This window comes from Onychomys torridus, chromosome 6, assembly GCF_903995425.1.
Source record: "Onychomys torridus chromosome 6, mOncTor1.1, whole genome shotgun sequence".
NCBI classification, from domain to species: domain Eukaryota; kingdom Metazoa; phylum Chordata; class Mammalia; order Rodentia; family Cricetidae; genus Onychomys; species Onychomys torridus.
Genome location: NC_050448.1, coordinates 66,414,400 through 66,433,850, shown reverse-complemented (window position 1 = coordinate 66,433,850; position 19,451 = coordinate 66,414,400). Strand labels below are relative to the sequence as shown.

The 19,451-nt window shown below is 52.4% G+C and overlaps 1 protein-coding gene across 1 annotated transcript; it reads right to left on the bottom strand.

Moving 5' to 3' along the window:
- Positions 1–6,076: 6,076 nt before the first annotated feature.
- Positions 6,077–19,307, bottom strand: Pbxip1 (PBX homeobox interacting protein 1). The gene is made up of 11 exons (XM_036190660.1): positions 19,239–19,307; positions 16,568–16,655; positions 12,967–13,093; positions 12,692–12,762; positions 12,465–12,624; positions 9,908–10,135; positions 9,770–9,793; positions 9,424–9,506; positions 9,195–9,323; positions 7,385–8,601; positions 6,077–6,965 (listed from the first exon to the last, which is right to left on the bottom strand). The coding sequence occupies exons 2-11, from the start codon at positions 16,619–16,621 to the stop codon at positions 6,872–6,874; spliced, it is 2,187 nt and encodes a 728-aa protein (XP_036046553.1). The 5' UTR covers positions 16,622–16,655; positions 19,239–19,307; the 3' UTR covers positions 6,077–6,871.
- Between the last annotated feature and the right edge of the window lie 144 nt (positions 19,308–19,451).

Sequence of the window (19,451 nt, the reverse complement as noted above, 5' to 3'; positions counted from 1 at the left end):
GTCTTTAAATCCCAGGACTAGGGAGGCAGTGGCAGATGGATCTCTATGCGTTTGAGACACACCAAGTTCTAGGACATCCAGGACTTCACAGCAAGACCTTGTCTTAAAACAACAACAAAATAGTACCCCCCCCCCCCGCCCCCCACCCCCCCACCCCTGCGGCGCAGTGCATGCCTTTAATCCCAGGTGGATTGAGGCCACTGGTCTACAGAGTGAGTTCCAGGACTGTTGCAAACCACAGAAAAATGTAATGAATTCAGCTACTATCACAAAGCTACTGCTTGGAAAAGTCAAGGACTTCTACAAAGGTCAAGCCATGGCCTAAGAAGTCTTGGTGATATTTTAGCATATACATATATGTGTGTGTGTGTGTGTGTATATATACATATATGTATATATATGTATATATATGTATATATACATATATATATATGTATGTGTGTGTGTATATATACATATATATATGTATATATATGTATATATACATATATATATATACATATATATATATATATACTGGTTCCTAAATGATTTTCTTGCATGCTTCCAAGAACTCCTAACAGTGTATTTATCTAAAATGCCTATTAAGCATCCAAGGCCAAAGGAAACACCTGTCTCCTATGTCAGGCAGATATCTTTATCTCTTGTGCAATTTAGGGTGAGACCCTCCTTTCTTATAATCTGACTAATAGACCCCTAACTCCTTACCTAACCACTTCTAGGAATGTAGACTGAGCATACAGACCCCCTTTTTCATATACTAACCAGTCATTAGCACTCAGGTGACCTTCTCTTTTACCACTCCCATTTTGGGTTGTAATAGAAAGCCTGGTGGTCACTGCCTGAAGAAAATTCTTACCTGCCTTTATGACCTTAAGAATCCAAGCCTGGGACCTTGCTCAGCCAGAGGACCACTATGGTTTGGGTTTATAACTGAATACCCTAGAGAACTGGGAGAGATGAGAACTGAGAGGGAGAAGGAGGATTTTGACTAGAGAACTTGAGGATGAGACAGAGAAAAGAGAACAGAAGAACTAGATGGGGAAGAACTGGAGAGGAACGAGCTGAGATGGGGAAGAACTAGATTGAAGGGCTAGAAGAGAGTACCAGAGGAACAAGATGGAAGATGAGGAAGAGCCAGACGGGAAAGAACAAGATGAGGAAGAACAAGATGAGAGAGAAGGAGATGAGAGAGGAGCTGAGATGCGAAGGAACTAAATGGATGAGAATTTAGATGGGGCAGAATTCAGATGAAGGAATTAAGACAGAACTTAGAGGAGACAGCAGATAAATCAGGCAAGAAAGGAGCTAGGCACAAGAGCAGAATAGAAGCTATGTAGAGAGAGAACTGACACAGAAGAATAAAATGTATGGACTAGGGAGTTTCTGTACATAGATTTTTTTTTCTTCTTTTTTCCCAGAGCTGAGGACTGAACCCAGTGCCTTGTGCTTGCTAGGCTCAACTAATGAGCTAAATCCCCAGCACCATAGATTCATTTCTTATCCTCAAAAATTAAATTATCAGCTGGTTGTAGATTCTTCCTGGACCCTGGCAGGGGACTATCGAGGGGCTGGACCCCCCAAGTCACCAATACAGGACAGCCAGGGCTGTCACACAGAGAAACCCTGCTGTGAGATAATGCTCTTGTACACTGCAAAGATTTGTCACTCAAATTGGTTTAATAAAACACTGATTGGCTAGTAGCAGGGCAGGAAGTTAGGTGGGAAAACCATACTGAGAATGCTGGGAAGGAGGAGGGCGGAGTCAGGAGTCACCAGCCAAACACAGAGGAAGCAGATAAGAATGTAGTGGTGGTGCACACCTCTAATCCCAGCTCTCGGGAGGCAGAGCCAGGCAGATCTTTGTGAGTTCGAGGCCAGCATGGGCTACAGAGCGAGATCCAGGAAAGGCGCAAAGCTACACAGAGAAACCCTGTCTCAAAAAACAAAAAACAAAAAACAAAAACAAACAAAAAAAAAGAATATAGCGCTGAGAAAAGGTTTTTTGGGTTTTTTGCTTGTTTTGGGTTTTTTGTTTTGTTTTGTTTTTTGTTTGTTTGTTTGTTTTTTGAAACAGGGTTTCTCTGTAGCTTTGGAGCCTGTCCTGGAACTCGCTTTGTAGCCCAGGCTGGCCTCGAACTCACAGAGATCCGCCTGCCTCTGCCTCCCCAGTGCTGGGATTACAGGTGTGTGCCACCACCACCTGGCCTGAGAAAAGGTTTTTAAGTGTAAGAACTAGTTAGTAATAAGCCTGAGCTACTGGCTGAACATTTATAAGTAATATTAAGCCTTGGAGTCAATTATTTAAGAAGCAGCTGCCAGGTATTTGGGAATAGGCAGGCAGGAGAGAAACTTCTGCCTACAAAACCCTGTCTCAAAACACCCCTCCTAAAACAAAAACAAACAACAAAAAATAGAATACCCCCAAGAAAGGAAGGAAGGAAGGAAGGGAGGAAGGAAGGAAGGAAGGAAGGAAGGAAGGAAGGAAGAACGGGGAAAGGAAACAGACCCCGTGGCTCATGTGTCTAACCCAGCAGCAGCAGCTGGGGATGAGGCAGGAGAGCCACAGTCTGAGGCCAGCTTGAGCCTGTCATAAAACAACTACCAGGAAACGGAGAAAAGGCCAAGAGGGAAAACGAAGAGGAACAGGAGAGAAGGAAAGGAAAAGGGGGAAAGAGGGAGAGGGGAATAAGGGAAGGAGAGAGGAAGAAAGGAGCCTGCTATGGGACACACACCTGGAACCTCGGTTCTCTGGAGGCTGGAGCAGTGGGATCAGGCCAGCTTGCAGCTTTAGCTACATAGTGAGTTCAGACTAGCCTGAATTCCATGAGACCCTGACTCAAAAACAGCAGAGCATGGTGGTGCATCCCTTTGACCCCAGCACTCAGGAGGCAGAGGCAGGGAGACCTCTGTGAGTTCAAGACCAGCCTGGTCTACAGAGTGAGTTCTGGGACTGCCAGGACTACATAGAGAGATTCAGTCTCAAAAAACAAAAAAGAAAAGAAAAAAAAAAAAACACCAACAAAAACAAAAACAAACAAAAAACCAGAAGTGAAACGAAAGAAAAATTCCTGAACATACACGGGCTTTTCCTCTTATTATTCCCCAGACGATGCAGCCTAACAAATACTTAGCATTCACATCACATTGGGTATCATCATAAGTAATCTAGGGGTGTTTTCACTGCACGGGGTGGGGGCTGTGCTTTGGGAATATGTGAACACTGCGCCCTTTTACATAAGGGACTAGAGGGCCAACCACGGGTCCTAGAAGGAACTCCTAGTATACAGCCACAAAGGACAGCCTGAAGATACCCTGTCACTGATCTCTCGGTGACTCACTGAAGTGAGACACTGTCCTTCGTTCTCACTTTCAGAGAGGCTGGCTGAGCCCTAGGGGGGTATGGACATCTCAGCTAGGGCCTGAGGGGGATCAAGTCAGAAACCCAACATGTTAGGTTTTCTGACCCCAAACTTATTCAGCCCTAAGTTCTAGTTAAGGCACCTGACCCAGGGGAAATGGAACAGTGCTGGAAAAGGAGGCCATCCCAGGGGGAGGGGCCAGGCATGGGGGAGGGTCAGCAGCCGCAGCTAGAAATCGAAGTGGGATTCTGTGGCTCAGGTAGCTCAGAGAAGCCGAGCAAGGCTGAGAGAGACCTGGTGTGTCCGGATTGAGGACATCTCTGCACTCCAGTGGGGAGCCACCTAGGCCCTTGTGGTAAGCATATGACAGACACATCTGTGGCCTAGAACAAGGCTGACTATAAAGAGCTCCTGCATCTGGGCGCCTTTGAGAGGTTCCCATGGCAACGGCTAGCTAGTCTGTGGTCTGTCCTTGGGCCCAGTAGAGGAGACTGGGAGCAGCTCTCAAAGGTACTAACTAACTAAGGTTCCCTAACTAACTCTCACGAGCTAATAGGGACAGACAGGACCAGAGGTGACTTGTCATTCTCTCGAAAGTGGAGGGTAGAAGGGAGTAGGGCCCGAGGCTGCAGGAGGCATAGAGAGAGGCAGGCCATGGGTGGTAAAGGCTGAGTTGAAGGCATGTGGGGAACCTGGAAACTCAGCCGGGAACAGAAGGGAGAAGTAACAGATCTCGGCCCCTGGGGAAGCGGTTCTGGGGACTGGCTAAAGGAAAAATCAGTTTTCCACTGACACATAGAAGGCCCTGGAAAGGATGTGGTGGTACTCAGGCCAGCCAGAGATAGACAGCAATATCCTGTCTCAAATAAAACAAGCACGGGGAGCCCTAGGTTTACTCCAAAGAGAAGGGGAGGGGAGGGGATGTGGGAGAGAAGAGGGGAGGAGAGGGGAGTGGGGAAGAGAAGGGAGAGGAGGAAGAATAGAGGGGTGGGGGGGAGAGAAGAGGGGTGAGGCCCAAGGCTATCCTCAACTCCAGCGACACCCCTATCAGGCTCCCAGAGCCACTCTGGGGTCAGCACACCCCCCCCCCCGAAACTCCCAGGGCAAGGGCCGAAAGCTAAGCCAAACACCCAGCCCAGACCCTAGAGAGCCAACAGGGACCAGTGGCAGCTCCTAGGATGGCCCTGTCCTGCAGTGGTGCCTCCAAGTTCACAAGCACAGGGGGCAGGGAGCAGGGTCCACACTACCAACCCTTCTCAACCTTCATCTCCACACACGGACCCCAGTCAGAGGAGCTCTCCAGGTCACGCTTCAGTGTTGCTGTGGGTTGTGGAGGTGACCGAGAGAGGCCTCAGAACCATGGTAGGGGCCCTAATTTACCACGTTCCCTAGCCTTCCCGGACATGCCACTTGGGTTAATGGCTCTTCTTTTCTCCCTAACTTGGCCGTTTCGGACCCTGCAGCTCAGCTTCTAAAGGCCTGAGTGTGTAGGACAAGGAAGGGACTCAAGGGCTCCCAGACTCCAAAATGTGTTTCCAACAGAAATAAGCCCTTGTCATGGAAACAAGAGGCCAGAAAGCCCCATACCAAAACCCTCTAGGAAACCAAAGAAGACCTGTGTATCCCCACTCTAGGCCCAGCACCCTAACAGACAAGGGATCCTGCCTGCCTCGGGCCTTGAGCTGTCTCCCAGCCACCAGGGCCACCTCAGCTGTTTAAGCAGGGTGGTCTTTGAACACCTGAAGGTGAGCAGCATGCACAGGACTAAAGCTGATGTCCTCCTGAGGGACAGTGGTCCAGAGGGGCATGGAATCCAATCACCATCCTAGAAATGGAAGGCTCCTTCCTGAAGACTCAGCCTACATCACTGACCTGTGTAAGGTAAGGCTCCTTCTCACGTCTAACCAAAGTTCTTCCTGCTGCAGATGACCTTCATAGCAAAGGGTCTACGTTCCTAGGACCTCACTGGTTCTGATACAATACACAGTAGACTTAAAAAATATATATATAGGCATTTTGTTTGCACATATGTCTGTACGTTATGTGTGGTGCCCAGGGTCCAGAAGAGAGCATTGGATCCCTGGGGTCTAGAGTTACAGACCGTGGTAAGCCACCATGTGGGTGCTGGAAATCAAACCTGGGTCCTCTGGAAGAGCAGCCTGTGCTCTCAAGAGCTGAGCCGTCTCTCCAGCCCCACACAACAGACTTTACAAATGTCTGTGGAATGAGCCAACCTTGTTCCATTTCCACATGTCTAGCCCCAGAATTGAACAAGCCAGCGCACTTCAAAGCCTTTAAACAGTAGCGCGAGAGTATTGCTAAATAATAGAGACCAATCACCTGTCTAGCGCCCACTGCACTCCCTAACTGACCCGGCCTGAGTAGCTACCTTACCTGCTCTCATGCCTTTGCCCCTACACTCCCTGGGAGATTTCCAAGGGTAGTCTAGAAGCCCAGGGTGCTACCCATGGCATAGAAGTTAGAACTCAGGGGGCTTCCTAAAGAAGAGCCAGGGGCATTCTGGACTTCTTGGGAGCTAGTTACTGGGTAGGGTCTGAGATGCGGGGTGGTACCTAGGGGCAGGAGGGAGGCAAAGTCTGAAGAAATGTGGAGCCCGAGTGCCACCTAGTGGCCCCCTCACCTCCACAGACCCAGGCACCAGGCTGGGGTATTCCCAACCCTCTACGGCACACTCGGAAGAAGGGAACAACTCATGTGTGGAAGAAGCAGGGTGTTTGCTTCCGAGCTTTATTTACTCTGTTCCTCAGCCCTTGGTCCTCTTTCCGAGGATAAGAATACCGTGATGACCTGGCCTGAGGCTACCCAGCCTGGATTGGAGCCCAGGGTTCCACAGGGGTTCAGTCGGGGCAACTGTGAGACAGTTGGTGGCTGGGCTCGAGGCTAGCTCCTGGGGAAAGGTGGGTGAGCGTGGGGAAGGGACTGCAGGACGGGAAGGCTGAGTGTGGTGTCCAGGTTGTACCCATCCACCGGAGTGGCAATTGCATGGTGTCCCCTGCGCGGACAGACCAACCCCAGTGGCAGCTCAGGCGGGAGGTGGAAGCCACAAGAGAAGCGTGATAACAAGGACACCTCATGCTCGGGGACAGCTGCCTCCAAAGCTAACAAAACCCCAGGGCAAGTCGAGCTAAGTCTCCAACCAGCAGCTGCAGTGCAGGCTGGCAGGCTCTGTTGTGGTCCTGGGGGCTGCCACAAAGAGGAGAACAGCCCTCTGGCTTCAGAATAGTCCCCGGCAGGCTCCCCAGCAGGCACCTACACACGCCGTACCAGGGCCTTTAGCATTGCATGTATTTGCATAGGCAGTTCAGCAGAACCAACTATGGTCTTTTTGTAGCAAAAGTGGTACCAGTGCAGGGCCGAGTGCTTTGCTGTCTTCTGTGAAGGACATTCAAGGGCACTAAAGAGCCAGGAGGGACCCACTGGACAGAGTCAATTCCAGGGACCTTGAGCTGGGTGCTTGTCAAGACCACCTGTTGCAGCAGGAGCAGGGCTCAGCCATGATGGTAGTGGTGGGGATGGCGGCCATGCTCTTCCCTGGGCCCCACAACTCTGGGGTTCCAGGAGTGCTTCTCCTTCTTCTTTGACCTGTGGGAAAGGAGGAAACAAGGCGGGGAAAGGCCCCACTGAGATGGGAAAGCCCTGTTCTTGTGGAGGAAGTCAACTCGGGCAGCTGCCGCCAAGCATGGGAGAGACCTGGGCTCCCTGGATGGATCCACTGGGGGAGGAAGGACGGGGCCCTGTAGGTTCAGGCAAGCTGGGCAAAGGGGGCCCTAGCTCCAAAGGGGACCCCTCAGGACTGCTGTGGCCCTCCATGGGAAGACAGGAAATGTACCAAGAAGCCTTCTCTAAGGTCTGGGAATCAGAAATGAAGAAGCCTCCAAATAGAGACATCTTCCGTTCAGGGGCCCAGTGCCTTCAAATCCCTCTCAGCTATTAACAATCCACCCCACCCCCACCCCCACCCACCCCCACCACCCACCCCCACCCCACCACCAGATTCCCACCTCTTCTTCAGCGCCTTGTCTCCAAAGAAGTGGCTGAAGATGAAATCCTCAAAGTCATCCACTTCCTCGTCATCTCCCAGCTGTGCCATTGCCACTTCCTCCAGGCTGTCCTCCAGGGCATCCACAAAGTCCCGGAAGCGAAGGCGGTCATGCCTGAAGAGGCCGTCTTCTCCGAAGTAAGCAGGTGAGAGGGGCAGATCTCTGGTCAGTTGCCCAGCCCAGGGCAGCCTCGCCAAGTACGCTCTCAGCACAGAGGCCAGCTCCTGCTGCCGCACGGGTGCTATCTCTGTGCCAAAGAAGGCCAGGCCCTCCTGCCGGGCACAGTCAGCTACCCCTGAGCAGCCCTGAGGGGGCCGGTACTTGCGCCTCAGCAGCTCCTCCCAGGAGGACAGGGGCTCAGGGCTGTTGTCTTTCCCCCAAGAACGCTTCTGCCTTTCTCCAGAGTGGGTGTTCCCACTTTTCGTAGGGTGTACCTTGGGGTCCTGTCGCTTGCCGTCTTTTCTGTTCCCCAGTTCTTCTACCCTTGGCTTCTCTTCCTTCCACCCCGCGGCTGGTTCCCCGTCCTCACCCCTCCAGCTCTTCCTCCTCTCCCGGCCAGACTCCTCCTTCCTATGCTTCCAGTGCTCAGCCTTCTGCTCCCTCGGCCCACCATGCCACTTCTCCTTTCTGCTCCACTCCCTGGAATTCTGGAAGTGGGGCTTCTTCTGGTACCAGGCCCCTGAGTCATTGGCAGGAAGGCCGGTGTTACGACCCCAGTCCTCCAGGCCCTGCAATGTCTGGGCCAGCATGTGGCCGAGTTCAGCCAGGTCAGCACGAGCTGGGGCTCCTTGGCCAGCATTCTGTAAGCCCCTCTGCAAGTCACGATGCACAGACCCCAGCAGCCGCCACTGCCTCTGCAGCTCCTGCCTCAGGGCCTGGGCCTCAGCCTCCAGCCGCTTCTGCTGCTCTCGTAAGCTGGGGTCTGGCTCCTGTCCTTTGTGGCCTTGCTCCTTGGTAGCTTTGTCACCGGGGCCTCCACCCCAGCTGAGACACACCCCGTCTCCGCCCCGGACACAGTTAGCCTCTAGGCCTTGGAGTCGGGCCCTCAGCTGCTGCAGTTCTGACTCTAGGACCTGGTGGGAGGTCTTGCCCTGCTGCAAGGCCTCTCGGAGCCGGGCATTCTCCTCTTCCAGCCCTTGGGGCTGGTGCAAAAGGCTCTGAAGCTCTTCTTTCTGAGCCTGGAATGTAGTGAGGAACAGAAGAAAACAGGAGTCCTTGTCAGGATGAGCTCAAAGCCTTCTACCCCAATTCTATTCTATTAGAGTGGGCAGGAGCTAGTTCTGTTGGTAGAGAGCCTGCTTAGTGTATGCAAGGCCCTGGACTCGAGCCCCAGCGCTGCCTTGGACAGCCGGATGGGTTCCCCTTCTTCTCCACCCCTAACCTGAGCCAGGTCCTGAGACCGTCAGATCGCAGCATCTATGGCATTCCAGAAGCACAGACTACTTTTTAGACCCACCAGGGCCCATGTCTAGTCTCCTTGTTTCATTCCCACTTCCTAGATCTAGACAGGCACTGTCCATTGAGCCTAGCACTTGGCACGAGCCGTGGCATGTTCTTCAAATGCTCCAGGAAGATCACGGCCACCAATCAGAGGTGACCGGCCAGGTAAACGAGTACACCAGCCCTGACAGCCCTTAGCATGGGGGAGGTACACAGACCAAGACGACAGCAGTAAAGGTGAGGCTCAAGGGTCAGATGAGTGGGGGGCCCACTGGGACATGTGCCCCGTAAAGGTGGCCAGATGAACCCCCTCCCTCTTGCTAGGGCCCACCTGTAGCTGGGCCTGCAGCAGCCGGATATCCTGGTTCTCCTTGGCCAGCTTGTCCAGCAGAAGCCCCATGCTCTGCAGGCTGGGGCTACTGTCCAGTGGTACCGAGGCCTGCAGCTGCTCTAGTTCATCCTGAGGGCCGAAGAGCAGCAACTTCATGCTCCCTCCCCGGCAGGGCAACCCAGCTTCTCCCTACCAGGGGCCCCCACGCCTATGGAAAACCCATACATACCTGCCTGTTCCCTAGAGTATGTACCAACTCAGTCTCTGGCTCAGTATCTGGAAAGACCTGCAACTCTGCTTGCTCCATGGGCCCTGTGGGTAAGTGAGCCTCTGAATCCAGTCCCTTGATCCCTAGAGCCCATCACCCCTCTCACGGTCACCCCCGGCCTCCCTGAACACACCCCACGGCTCACAGGTCTGTTAAGCTAAAGGGACGAAAGTCACCTTGAAGAGTTGACAAGGTCAACAACCAAGAAAGAATATGCAACCCTGAACACCTTACCTGAGGACCACTCCCCACACAGACTCCCATTAGCACCGACACAGAAAGCAAGCCAGGACCTCTGCTTACTCACCAGTCTCAGGCTCCAACAGCATACCTGAAGACAAAAACAGTCTGAGTAGGCCCTCGGGGAAGGAGGGGGAGGTGAGGACAGGCCAGGGCAGCAAGGCAGAGCCAAAGGACAGAGGCCCTAGCCAGGAGTACTACTCACCAGAGAACAGGAGGATCCCCAGGCCCAGAAGAACCAGGGTCCCCAGGAGGCACATGTTGAGGGAGATGCCCAGCTCGCCTCCTGCACCCTCGCCCTTGGCCTGGTCCTCCATGTCCACGGGTATCATGGGTTGGGTTGTGCCGGACTCCCAGCCCCTCCGTCTCCGCAGACCCTCCACATCCACGTCGGTGTCTTCATCACTGCTGGAGCAGTGGCGGTCTTTCCAAACTGGAGGAAGGGGAGGGGATACAGTAGTGAGGCAAGTGGAGACAAGCACCCAGGGGGAGAGGTGAAGAGAAGGCTGGCACAGGAAACCCCAGCCCTGACCACAGAGAAGGCGCATGAAGACTGTCCAGTCACGCCCAGGTACTGACTGACTGCCCTGTCCAGTCTAGAGCTATTCCGTCCTAAAGGTGTCCTGCTCCTTCCACAGTGGGCCTCGACTCACGTTCCTACACAGGATGCCACCCTCCTGGGTCCCCTCGGAACTCCTCCTGGGCCATCATGCTGCTTTGGCTTTGCCCTGTCCTAAAACTAATGATTTCTCTAGTATCTTCTCTCCCTTCCCATAAGGTCATAATCCCTCGCCCACCCCACTGACGCCCCTCAGTGGCCTCCCCAGTGCCCCAGGCTTGCCTGTCTGACATTCTTCTGGGTTCCCCCAGTGGGGGAAAAAACACTCAGCACACTACCCTCCAAATCTATCTTTCCTAGTGAGGGCCCACCTCTGGTTCAGGAGAGGCATGCAGCTGCCTGACTAACCCCAATCTTCCCCTCCACCCCACATCAGACAGTTGGACAGTTCTCCACTTGATGGCCTCCATAATCCGATCTCTTCACAGGCCCCATAGTATCTGCCTTGGGTCCTACCTCTGTTAGACTCCTGCAGCTGCCCCTAATGGCCCCGGCCCCAACCTCTTCCTTCCCTGGCCATCTCCCACAGATGGAGGGCAGGGGAGGGGTGTGTCTCCGGTCACCTCTGGCCTGGCCTTGGACAGACCTTGGACTAGCCCCACTTTGATGCCAAAGCTTTGGAATGCTTTCCTTACCTACTCTATGCTCAAGACTCTTCCCAAATGGCACCTCCAACTATGTCCCTGCCTCTCCCTCTTTCTTTTTTTTGTTTTGTTTTGGTGTGGGGTGGGGGGCGGTGTTTTGTGAGAGTTTCTCTGTGTAGCCCTGACTGTCCTAGAACTCACTCTGTAGACCAGGCTGGCCTCAAATTCACAGAGATCTGACTGCCTCTGCCTCCCGAGTGCTGGGATAAAAGGCGTGCGCCACCACTGCCACCACTGCCCAGCCACCTTTCCTCATTCTCACCCACCCCTGACTAAGCTGTCTCCCCCGAACTCCTTCTGGAACTGCTGAGTTACGAGTCTTTCTGGGTCCCTTCTATTCTCTTTGTTCTCTGGCTCAGTCCAGTCAGCTTCTCAGAAAGTCTGAGCCTCCATCCTCCCCTCATCGCGGGTCCATAGCAGGCACAAGGAAAGGAAATGAAGGTCATGTTCAAGAACAGCCGTTCTCAACCTGGGGACTGCAGGGGGTCAAATGACCTTTTCACAGGGGTCACACAGCAGATATCCTGCATATCAGATATTTACATTACGATTCTTAACAGTAACCAAATTACAGTTATGAAGTAGCAACGAAATAATCTCATAGCCAGGTGGTGGTGGCGCACGCCATTAATCCCAGCACTCAGGAGGCAAAGGCAGGTGGATCTCTGTGAGTTCGAGGCCAGACTGGTCTACAAAGAGAGTTCTAGGACAGCCAGGGCTGCAGAGAGAAACCCTGTCTCAAAAAAAAAAAAAAAAAAAAAAAATTATAGTTGGGGGTCCCTACAACATGAGAAACTGTAGGGGCTGGAGAGATGGCTCAGAAGTTAAGAGCACTGATTGCTCTTCCAGAGGTCCTGAGTTCAATCCCCAGCAACCACATGGTGGCTCACAACCGTCTGTAATAAGATCTGACACCCTCTTCTGTATACATAATAAATAAATAAACCTTAAAAAAACAAAACAAAACAGGAGGAACTGTATTGAAGGGCTGCAGCATTAGGAAGGTGGAGAACCGCTGTTCTAGAAGTAAGAAGAGAGGACATGGGAGAGAGGACATAATCAAGCAGATGCAGGCCACCATTCAAGCGCCTAACTCCTCTGAGCGTCAGTGTTCTCATGTTCTCAGGGCTGGTGATGAGGAAAGAGGGCAGGAGGTACCAAGTTCAGGGCCTGGCCCCTCATGTACTCAGTGGTGAGGCCTGCACCTTCTCCTACACTTTCGACTTGTTTTTAAACCTTTGATATGTGTTTACTTTATCAAATGTATGAATGTTTTGCCTGTGTGTATGTCTGTGCACCATGTGCCCATGGAGGTCAGAAGGGGGCATCAGGTCCGTGGGAACTGGAGTTACAGAGGGTCGTGAGCTGCCATGGGGATGCTGGAATTGAACGAAGGTCCTCTGGAAGGGCTGTCAGTGCTCTTAACTACTGAGCCCTCCCTCCACCCCCCTCCCATACTTTCCAAAAGGTGGGAAACAAGAGGCAAGAAGGGCCCTGACCTGCTCTGGGACTTGAGGGCAGGTTCTGTGGAGGGTTCTCATTCTCCAGGTCCCGCGTGTCTGGTCCCAGGCTTGTCGCCACAGGACCCTCTTGCAAATCTTCCTGGATGAGTGTGTCTCCGGGAGGCTCCATCCCATGACCGTCACGTCCCAGAGTGCCCTGATCGGGGTACGGCTGTGTGAAGTGCTTTTCCCACTTTCTTCCCAGCCCCGGCAAAGCACCTCACCTTGACCTCAGTCTCCTCGGGCAGAGAAGTAGCACTTTCATTCTGGGAACCTTCCGTTTGGGAAAACGTCCCTGTGATGGAAGAGAAAGCCCAAAAAGAACCCACAGCCCTGAACTTTCCTTCACTGTAGCCTTCTCGCACTCACAGGCCCCAACCACTTCGGAGTGTGGCAGCTCAGAAACCAAGTTCAGCAAGCAAATAGCCCTTCCCCCAACTAAAAGGAAGCCCCCCAGAACAGGACAGTTTATGTCCAATCCTCCACGAGCCCCCATTACCTTCTCCATTTAAGGTCCCAGCTGGCTCTTTGTCCGCTGCCTCAGAGGGGTCTGGAAGGGCCTGGGAGGCTTCCTCAGACTCTGGGTCCATCCTGGCTTCTGGGCCCAGAGTCTCCACAGGCAGGTTCTATCGGGAGGGAGGTGAGCTCTAGGATACTTTGTCAGGACATCAGGACAAAACCAGGAGCGGGAATGCCCTGATGGAGATGAGGGGCTAGCTGCCCTGAGGCACCTCAGCCCAGGTCTCAAAACCTATGGCCTGTGCCAGTGGTGGTGGCGCACGCCTTTAATCCCAGCACTCGGGAGGCAGAGGCAGGCAGATCTCTGTGAGTTCGAGGCCAGCCTGGGCTACCAAATGAGTTCCAGGACAGGCTTGAAAGCTACACAGAGAAACCCTGTCTCGAAATATATTTTAAAAAAAAAACAAAAACCAAAAAACAAAAAACCTACAGCCTGCACCACCATGGAGCGATATCCAAAGTGTCTCTTCTGCTCAGCAACTCCCTAACCTTCCTCACTGCTCCAGAGGCCAGGTTTCTGTGAAATCACAGCCATGAGCAAGGATCTGGGACCAGGGGATTAGCCTAGCAGTCAGTCCCTGAGGGAGGTCAATGGTCCTTGGGCTCCCTGCCCCCTTCATCAGAGCTGCCCTCCCCCACAAGCCAACAACTCAACCCAGGTCACAGTTATGGTCTCACTGGTCCCCGAAGCTGTTCCACCTTCCGGGTTCTCTGGCCTTTCCCACTGTCCTATACTCCCCTGACAGCCTTCTCTCAACAGCTACCGGCAGAAGCCCAACTACCCCCAGCCACAGGCAGCCTGATCCCCATGGTGCCGACCGGCAGCCTGGCCTTCAGCTCTAACTACTCAGCTTGGCCAACTTTTCTCTGCATATAACTCCTTGGCAGCTTGCCACCTGCCCACCCCATCTAGGGCTCTGATCTTTCTCCAGAAATAACTCTTTGTTTTAATCTCTCTCTCTCTCTCTCTCTCTCTCTCTCTCTCTCTCTCTCTGTGCACATACACACATACATACTCACACACCTATGCAGGCACACGCACATACCACAGTATGAGTATAAAGTCAAGAAGTCAACCTCAGTGAGGTGTTGTAGCACACGCCTTTAATTCCAGGAGGCAGAGGCAGATGAATCTCTGGAAATTTCAGGCCAGCCTTGTCTACATAGCAGGTTCCAGGACAGTCAGGGCTACATGGCAAGACCTTGTCTCAAAGAAAAGAGCTAACTTTGCAGTCAGCCCTCACCTTCCATCTCTTTTGAGATGAATTTCTTGACTCTCCGCTATATTTGCAGACTAGCTGATGCTTGGACTTCTAAGAATTCTCCTGTTTCCAACTCCCATTTCAGCACAAGAGCACCAAGATTACAAACCTGTACTACCATATCCAGTGTTAGTGGGTTTTGGGGGATCTGAACTCAGGGCCTCATGTTTATGTGGTAAGTGTTTTACCCACTGAGTCATCTCCCACAACCCTCCAAAAATGAACAAATGATAGATAGATAGATAGGGGGGCAGGGCATCTCTACATAGCCTGGGCTGTCCTGGAACTCACAGAGAGCCACCTGCCTCTGCCTCCTGAGAGCTGTGATTAAAGGTATGCACCACCATACCTAGCTCAGGAGTAATTTTGACCTCGGTATATTTCTTTGTAATTTACAAACCACACTTTTCTCAGGGTCACCCCTGCAAGGCAAGGATTACAATTCTGGTTTATAATGGAGGATTGACAGGTGAAACTCTTGGCCCAGGTTCCCAGCTGTCAACAAAGGCACCATGACAGGAGGCCAGGGCTGACTGAGCACAGAGACTATTTTAATCCCTGCCAGTGAGCACTAGTCCTGTGTTCTGCTCCAGGGTCATTGCTGAGGTCAACTCCTCATCCCCAGCTGGGTTCCTAAAGGGTTCCTCAAACTCAACATGTCTAAATGGAGTTCTGTGGCCTCTCTAGCTACTGTCTTTTTAAAAAATTGTTATTTATTTTTAGTTAATTTGTTGATAGAAGGTTTCATATATCCTCAACTTGCTATGTAGCCAAGGACAACACTGAACATCCTGGTCCTCCTGCCTCCATCTCCCAAGTAGTGGGATCACAGCTTGCTCCACTTTGTCCAGTTCCTCTGAGTGGTTCTAAGGAAGTCTCTGAGATCCCTTAGATACATCTCATCATACCTCTCTAGATACTAGTTCCCAACCCACCCGCCCTTCTCCCTTCTTGGTGGCATCAGGAGCCCTCTGGTTTCCTGCCCTACCCAAATGCCACCTGGAAGGCTGCAAGGGCTTTAGAAGTACTGTCCCTGTTCCCACCCAGCCACACAAAGGCTCAGTTGCCTGCCGAAGACACTGAGTGTTGGGCTACTCTCCAACTCAGCAGCTCTGCACTGTCTGCTCACCAGATGACACCTGTTCTGGCTAATTTTATGTCAACCTGACACAGGATAGAGTCATAGAGTCACCTGGAAGGAAAGGACCCCACTGAGAAGACGCCTCCATAAGATCAGACTGTAGGGAAGTCTGTAGAGAATTTTAATTAGTGACTGATGTGGGAGGATCCAGCCCATTGTGGGTGAGGCCATCCCTGCGCTCGTGGCCCTGACTTCTCTAACAAAGTGGGCTGAGAAGCCATGGAAAGCAAGCCAGTAAGCAGTACCCTTCCATGGCTTCTGCATCAGCTCCTGCCTCCAGGTTCCTGCCCTGACTTCCCTCAGTGATAGACAGTTACCTGAAGTATAAGGTGAAATAAATCCTTTTGTCCCAAGTTGCTTTGGTCATGGTGTTTCATCACAGCCACAGTAACCCTAAGACAACATCTGACGCTTCATCAGGCCCCTTGAGCCTCTTCTGGGGTTCTAGGCTCTAGCTCACAGCATTCCAACATGGATTATAGTAGGTCTCCTCCTTACCCTAAGGATCTTCAGTCTCAACATGGCTCCCCTCTATCACCTCATGACCTTACTCTTGCTGGCCTCACTCCAGGAGTCCCTTTCTTCTTCTCTCAGCTTACCCATCTGGTCCCTTCTTCACAGGTGTGGCTGAAACCCCAACACCAGAGCTCTGTGCCAGGTCTCCTCCATGCCACTGGAGCCCCACAAGAGCCACGAGGGACAACAGATGACTATCAGGACCAAGAGAACAGGACAGATCCAGAAAGCAGTGCCAGGACCCAGACCAACCCAAGAATTTCTCAGAGGTCCTGACTTGGCAAGGTTAGTCGAGGGCTGGTGCCTTGAAGGAGTCAAGGCTGCATTCTTGTGACCTGACTCTTCCCCCTAGACTGTGGTTATCCACCCGAAGGCTGAGGTATCCTGTGTTCTTTGCCAACATTGTCTGATTTAGCTCTCTGCTGACCTTGGCCATTTCCCCTTGGAAATAGTATGTAAGATGCTGTACTTCTTGATAAGCTTGCTTGGCATAAGTCAGCAGCTATGGAAGACCCCCTGTCCCAGCTACTGCTTTTGTCTTCTTTATTCCTCAATCCCCAGGACTCCCACTCAGGACCCTTACTCCTGCAGGTTTGGGTCAAAGCAGTCCACCCCTGCAAGAGTCCCCCCTCCCCTGTAGCTCCCAGGTCCACTGTTCCTACCTCAGAGCCAGCAAGCACCCAACTATTATCTGAGTCTGGGCAGGAAGAAGCCATCCTTGTAGCGGTCCAGGGTTGGTAGAGTGGCCACCTGCAGGAAAAGCTCTCTTAAGAATGGGAGTTCCAGGGCTGGAGAGATGGCTCAGTGGATAAGAGCACTGGCTGCTCTTCCAGAGGACCCGGGTTCAATTCCAGCACCCACATGATCGCTCACAACTGTCTGTAACTCCGGTTCAAGGGGATTTGACATCCTCACTCAGACACACAGGCAGGTGAGACACCAATGCACATCAAATAAAAATAAATCAATAAAATTAAAAAAAAAAAAAGAGCAAGAAGAAGGAGGAGGGGGAGGGTGTCTCCATGGGGGAGGCAGGCAGCAGACAGCGGGGCTCCAGGCATCAAAAGCTGGGCAGGTGCCTCCAAAAGCCAGGCCAATTCAGTCCTGCCCTGATCCCATGCTTTTCTGTTGGGATTCACCTTGTTAAAAGCCACAGGGCCAGGAGGTGGTGGCGCACCCCTATAATCCCAGCACTCGGGAGGCAGAGGCAGGTAGATCTCTGTGAGTTCAAGGCCAGCCTGGTCTACAGAGCTAGTCCAGGACAGGCTCCAAAAGCTACAGAGAAACCCTGTCTCGAAAAACAAAACAAAACAGATCCACAGGGCCTTGGGCAACTGCATTGACCTTGAAAGGTCAAAGAGGCCAAAGGCTGAGAAGTCCAACCCCCTGGTGTTCTGGCCAGGGGAGGAATCTCAGAGAGACTGACTGAAGAGCATGGGAAATGCCCCACGTCTCGTTCACAATACCTGGGTCCACCATGGTCCCTAGAGTCCTCCCACGGAGCCCAAGAGAAGGCCCAGCAGCCTTCTTAAGCGGTCCAGTCCCCATCCACCATCAGTATTCTTCACATTTGGTGTAGGGTTCTCTACCTGTGGGTTGTAACCCCTCTATCGGATATGTACATTACATACAGTAATGAATTAACAGTAGCAGAATTACAGTTATGAAGCAGCAACAAAATAATTTTATGGTTGGGGGTCACCACAACATGAGGAACTATATTAAAGGGTCACAGCATTGGAAACCACTGGTTCAGGGGTTCTCAGCTAAGATTGCCATTGAAGTGGGTAGCATGGGGCCGGGCAGGAAGCTCTCTGACACAGGCCTGGCAGAGCTAAGGCCTGGATGCACATTTGGTCCTCCCCTTTCACATTCTCTCCACCTTAAATTCTACAGTTGGATCTCAGGGTGACTGAGAAGAGGGGTTGGTGGGATGACCACTCATCAATCACATTAAAGTCTGCAACAAAAAAGCAGGGCGTGGAGGAGGCTCTGCTAATCAGCTTGGAGGGCAGCTGGGGCTAAGGTATCTCCCCCACTTCCCAAGCCAAGCATAAAGCAAGGCTGTGCCCTTGGGCGAGGGGTCAGGTGTGACGATGGAGTGACAGACAGGCTGACCCAGAGTCCTGGGCTGTGGTCAGAGACAGATGAGGAAGCGCCTCCCCAGTGGCAGAAAAGGCAGATGTGAAGAGGCTATACCGGAGCACTGAGAAGGGGCCTGGGGTGGGGGAGTCTAGCAGTTCTACCTTCAAAACCTGCTAAATGATCCCTATCTACTCCAGCTGGGTTTAAGTCCTTCATGATGACCTTAAAAACTCCCCTGGCTCTTGCCAGTCAAGATTCAAGTCCAAGATAGGTAAAAGACATCTAATGGTGTCTCCTAGACACTAGCACCCATCCCACAGGGAGACAGAATGATTGCAATGACTTCCCTATACCAGGTCCCCAAAACCAACCTCCCCACACCCCCCCTTCCTCTAGGGGCACCCACACAGCCATTCTCGTTCAGCCTTCTGTCCTCAGCCCCTCCCTCTACGGTCCTGACCCGTCCCATGCCCAGTTGCTGTGTGTGACTGTTAACAGGTGGCTGTAAGGAAGTGGCAGCAGCTTGAGAAGTCCCTGTTTATCCCTGGCTGTTTACAGCCTGCTCAGGTCCTCCAGAACTAAGCACCATGGCAACCAGGGTGATGTCAGACTCACCGTCTCCATGGAAACCAGCAATGGTATGGTATTTGGGTCAACAAGACAAACCTTCTCAAACCTTAGCGGGGGGTTACTTCCTGGAACCCCTGCACGCAGGGTCCCAAACCCTGAGACCAAAAAAGCATCCCTGCTCTCCTCCTCGGCCAGTGCACCGATGCCTTATTAGGAAGCCCTCTAGGAAACGGTGCCGCTGCTCAGCTGCCATCTTCCCCAGCTGTATCTGCAGGGCTCTTTGACCTCTAGAAAGAAACCCCCCTCCCCGCTGTCCCCCTTTCACTCAGGCAGGATTCAACAAGAACAGCGCCGCCGTCACTGACTTGTGCTGTTTCTAAAACACGGCTAAAGGAGGGGTGCTCCCGCGCTGCACGAAGCTGTCAAGTCTGGTGTGGTACACACTTCCCTCTAACAGCCTTCTCTGATCTTTAAAGAGAAGGACCCGGGACCACAAGAACTTGCCTGAGTTCCTCCTTCAGAATCATCTACCCCTTCCTTCCCCGCCCTCAGGTCCTGGGCAGGGCAGTGTGTGGACCGCGGGGTGCCGATTCCTTTCCTACAGCTCTGCCCTCCTTTTTTTTTTATCTGGGGATAAAGTGGGCGAGTCTGCCGGCCCACCCCCAGCTAGGGCTTTACCTGACTCGCTTCAGTCTTCGGCTTAACTTGTAGTAACCTCCCCAGGTTTCCAGCCCAGGACGAAAAAGAAAAAAAAAAAGAAGAAAAAAAAAAAAAGCGGGGAGTCACGTGGCTGGTGTTTGGCCAGTGAAAAGTCGACTTCCCCGCAGGGGGTGGGGGTGGGGGTAACTTTTGACCAATAAAAACTGGACTTGATCTCCCGAGGAGGGGAAA

Coding starts and splice junctions, on each gene's coding strand:
- Pbxip1 (XM_036190660.1), bottom strand. CDS start 16,621: ATGGCTTCTTCCTGCCCAGACTCAGATAATAGTTGGGTGCTTGCTGGC. Junction 13,094..16,567: donor GGGTGCTTGCTGGCTCTGAG/GTAGGAACAGTG, acceptor CCCTCCCGATAG/AACCTGCCTGTGGAGACTCT. Junction 8,602..9,194: donor TGCTGCAGGCCCAGCTACAG/GTGGGCCCTAGC, acceptor ACTACATTCCAG/GCTCAGAAAGAAGAGCTTCA.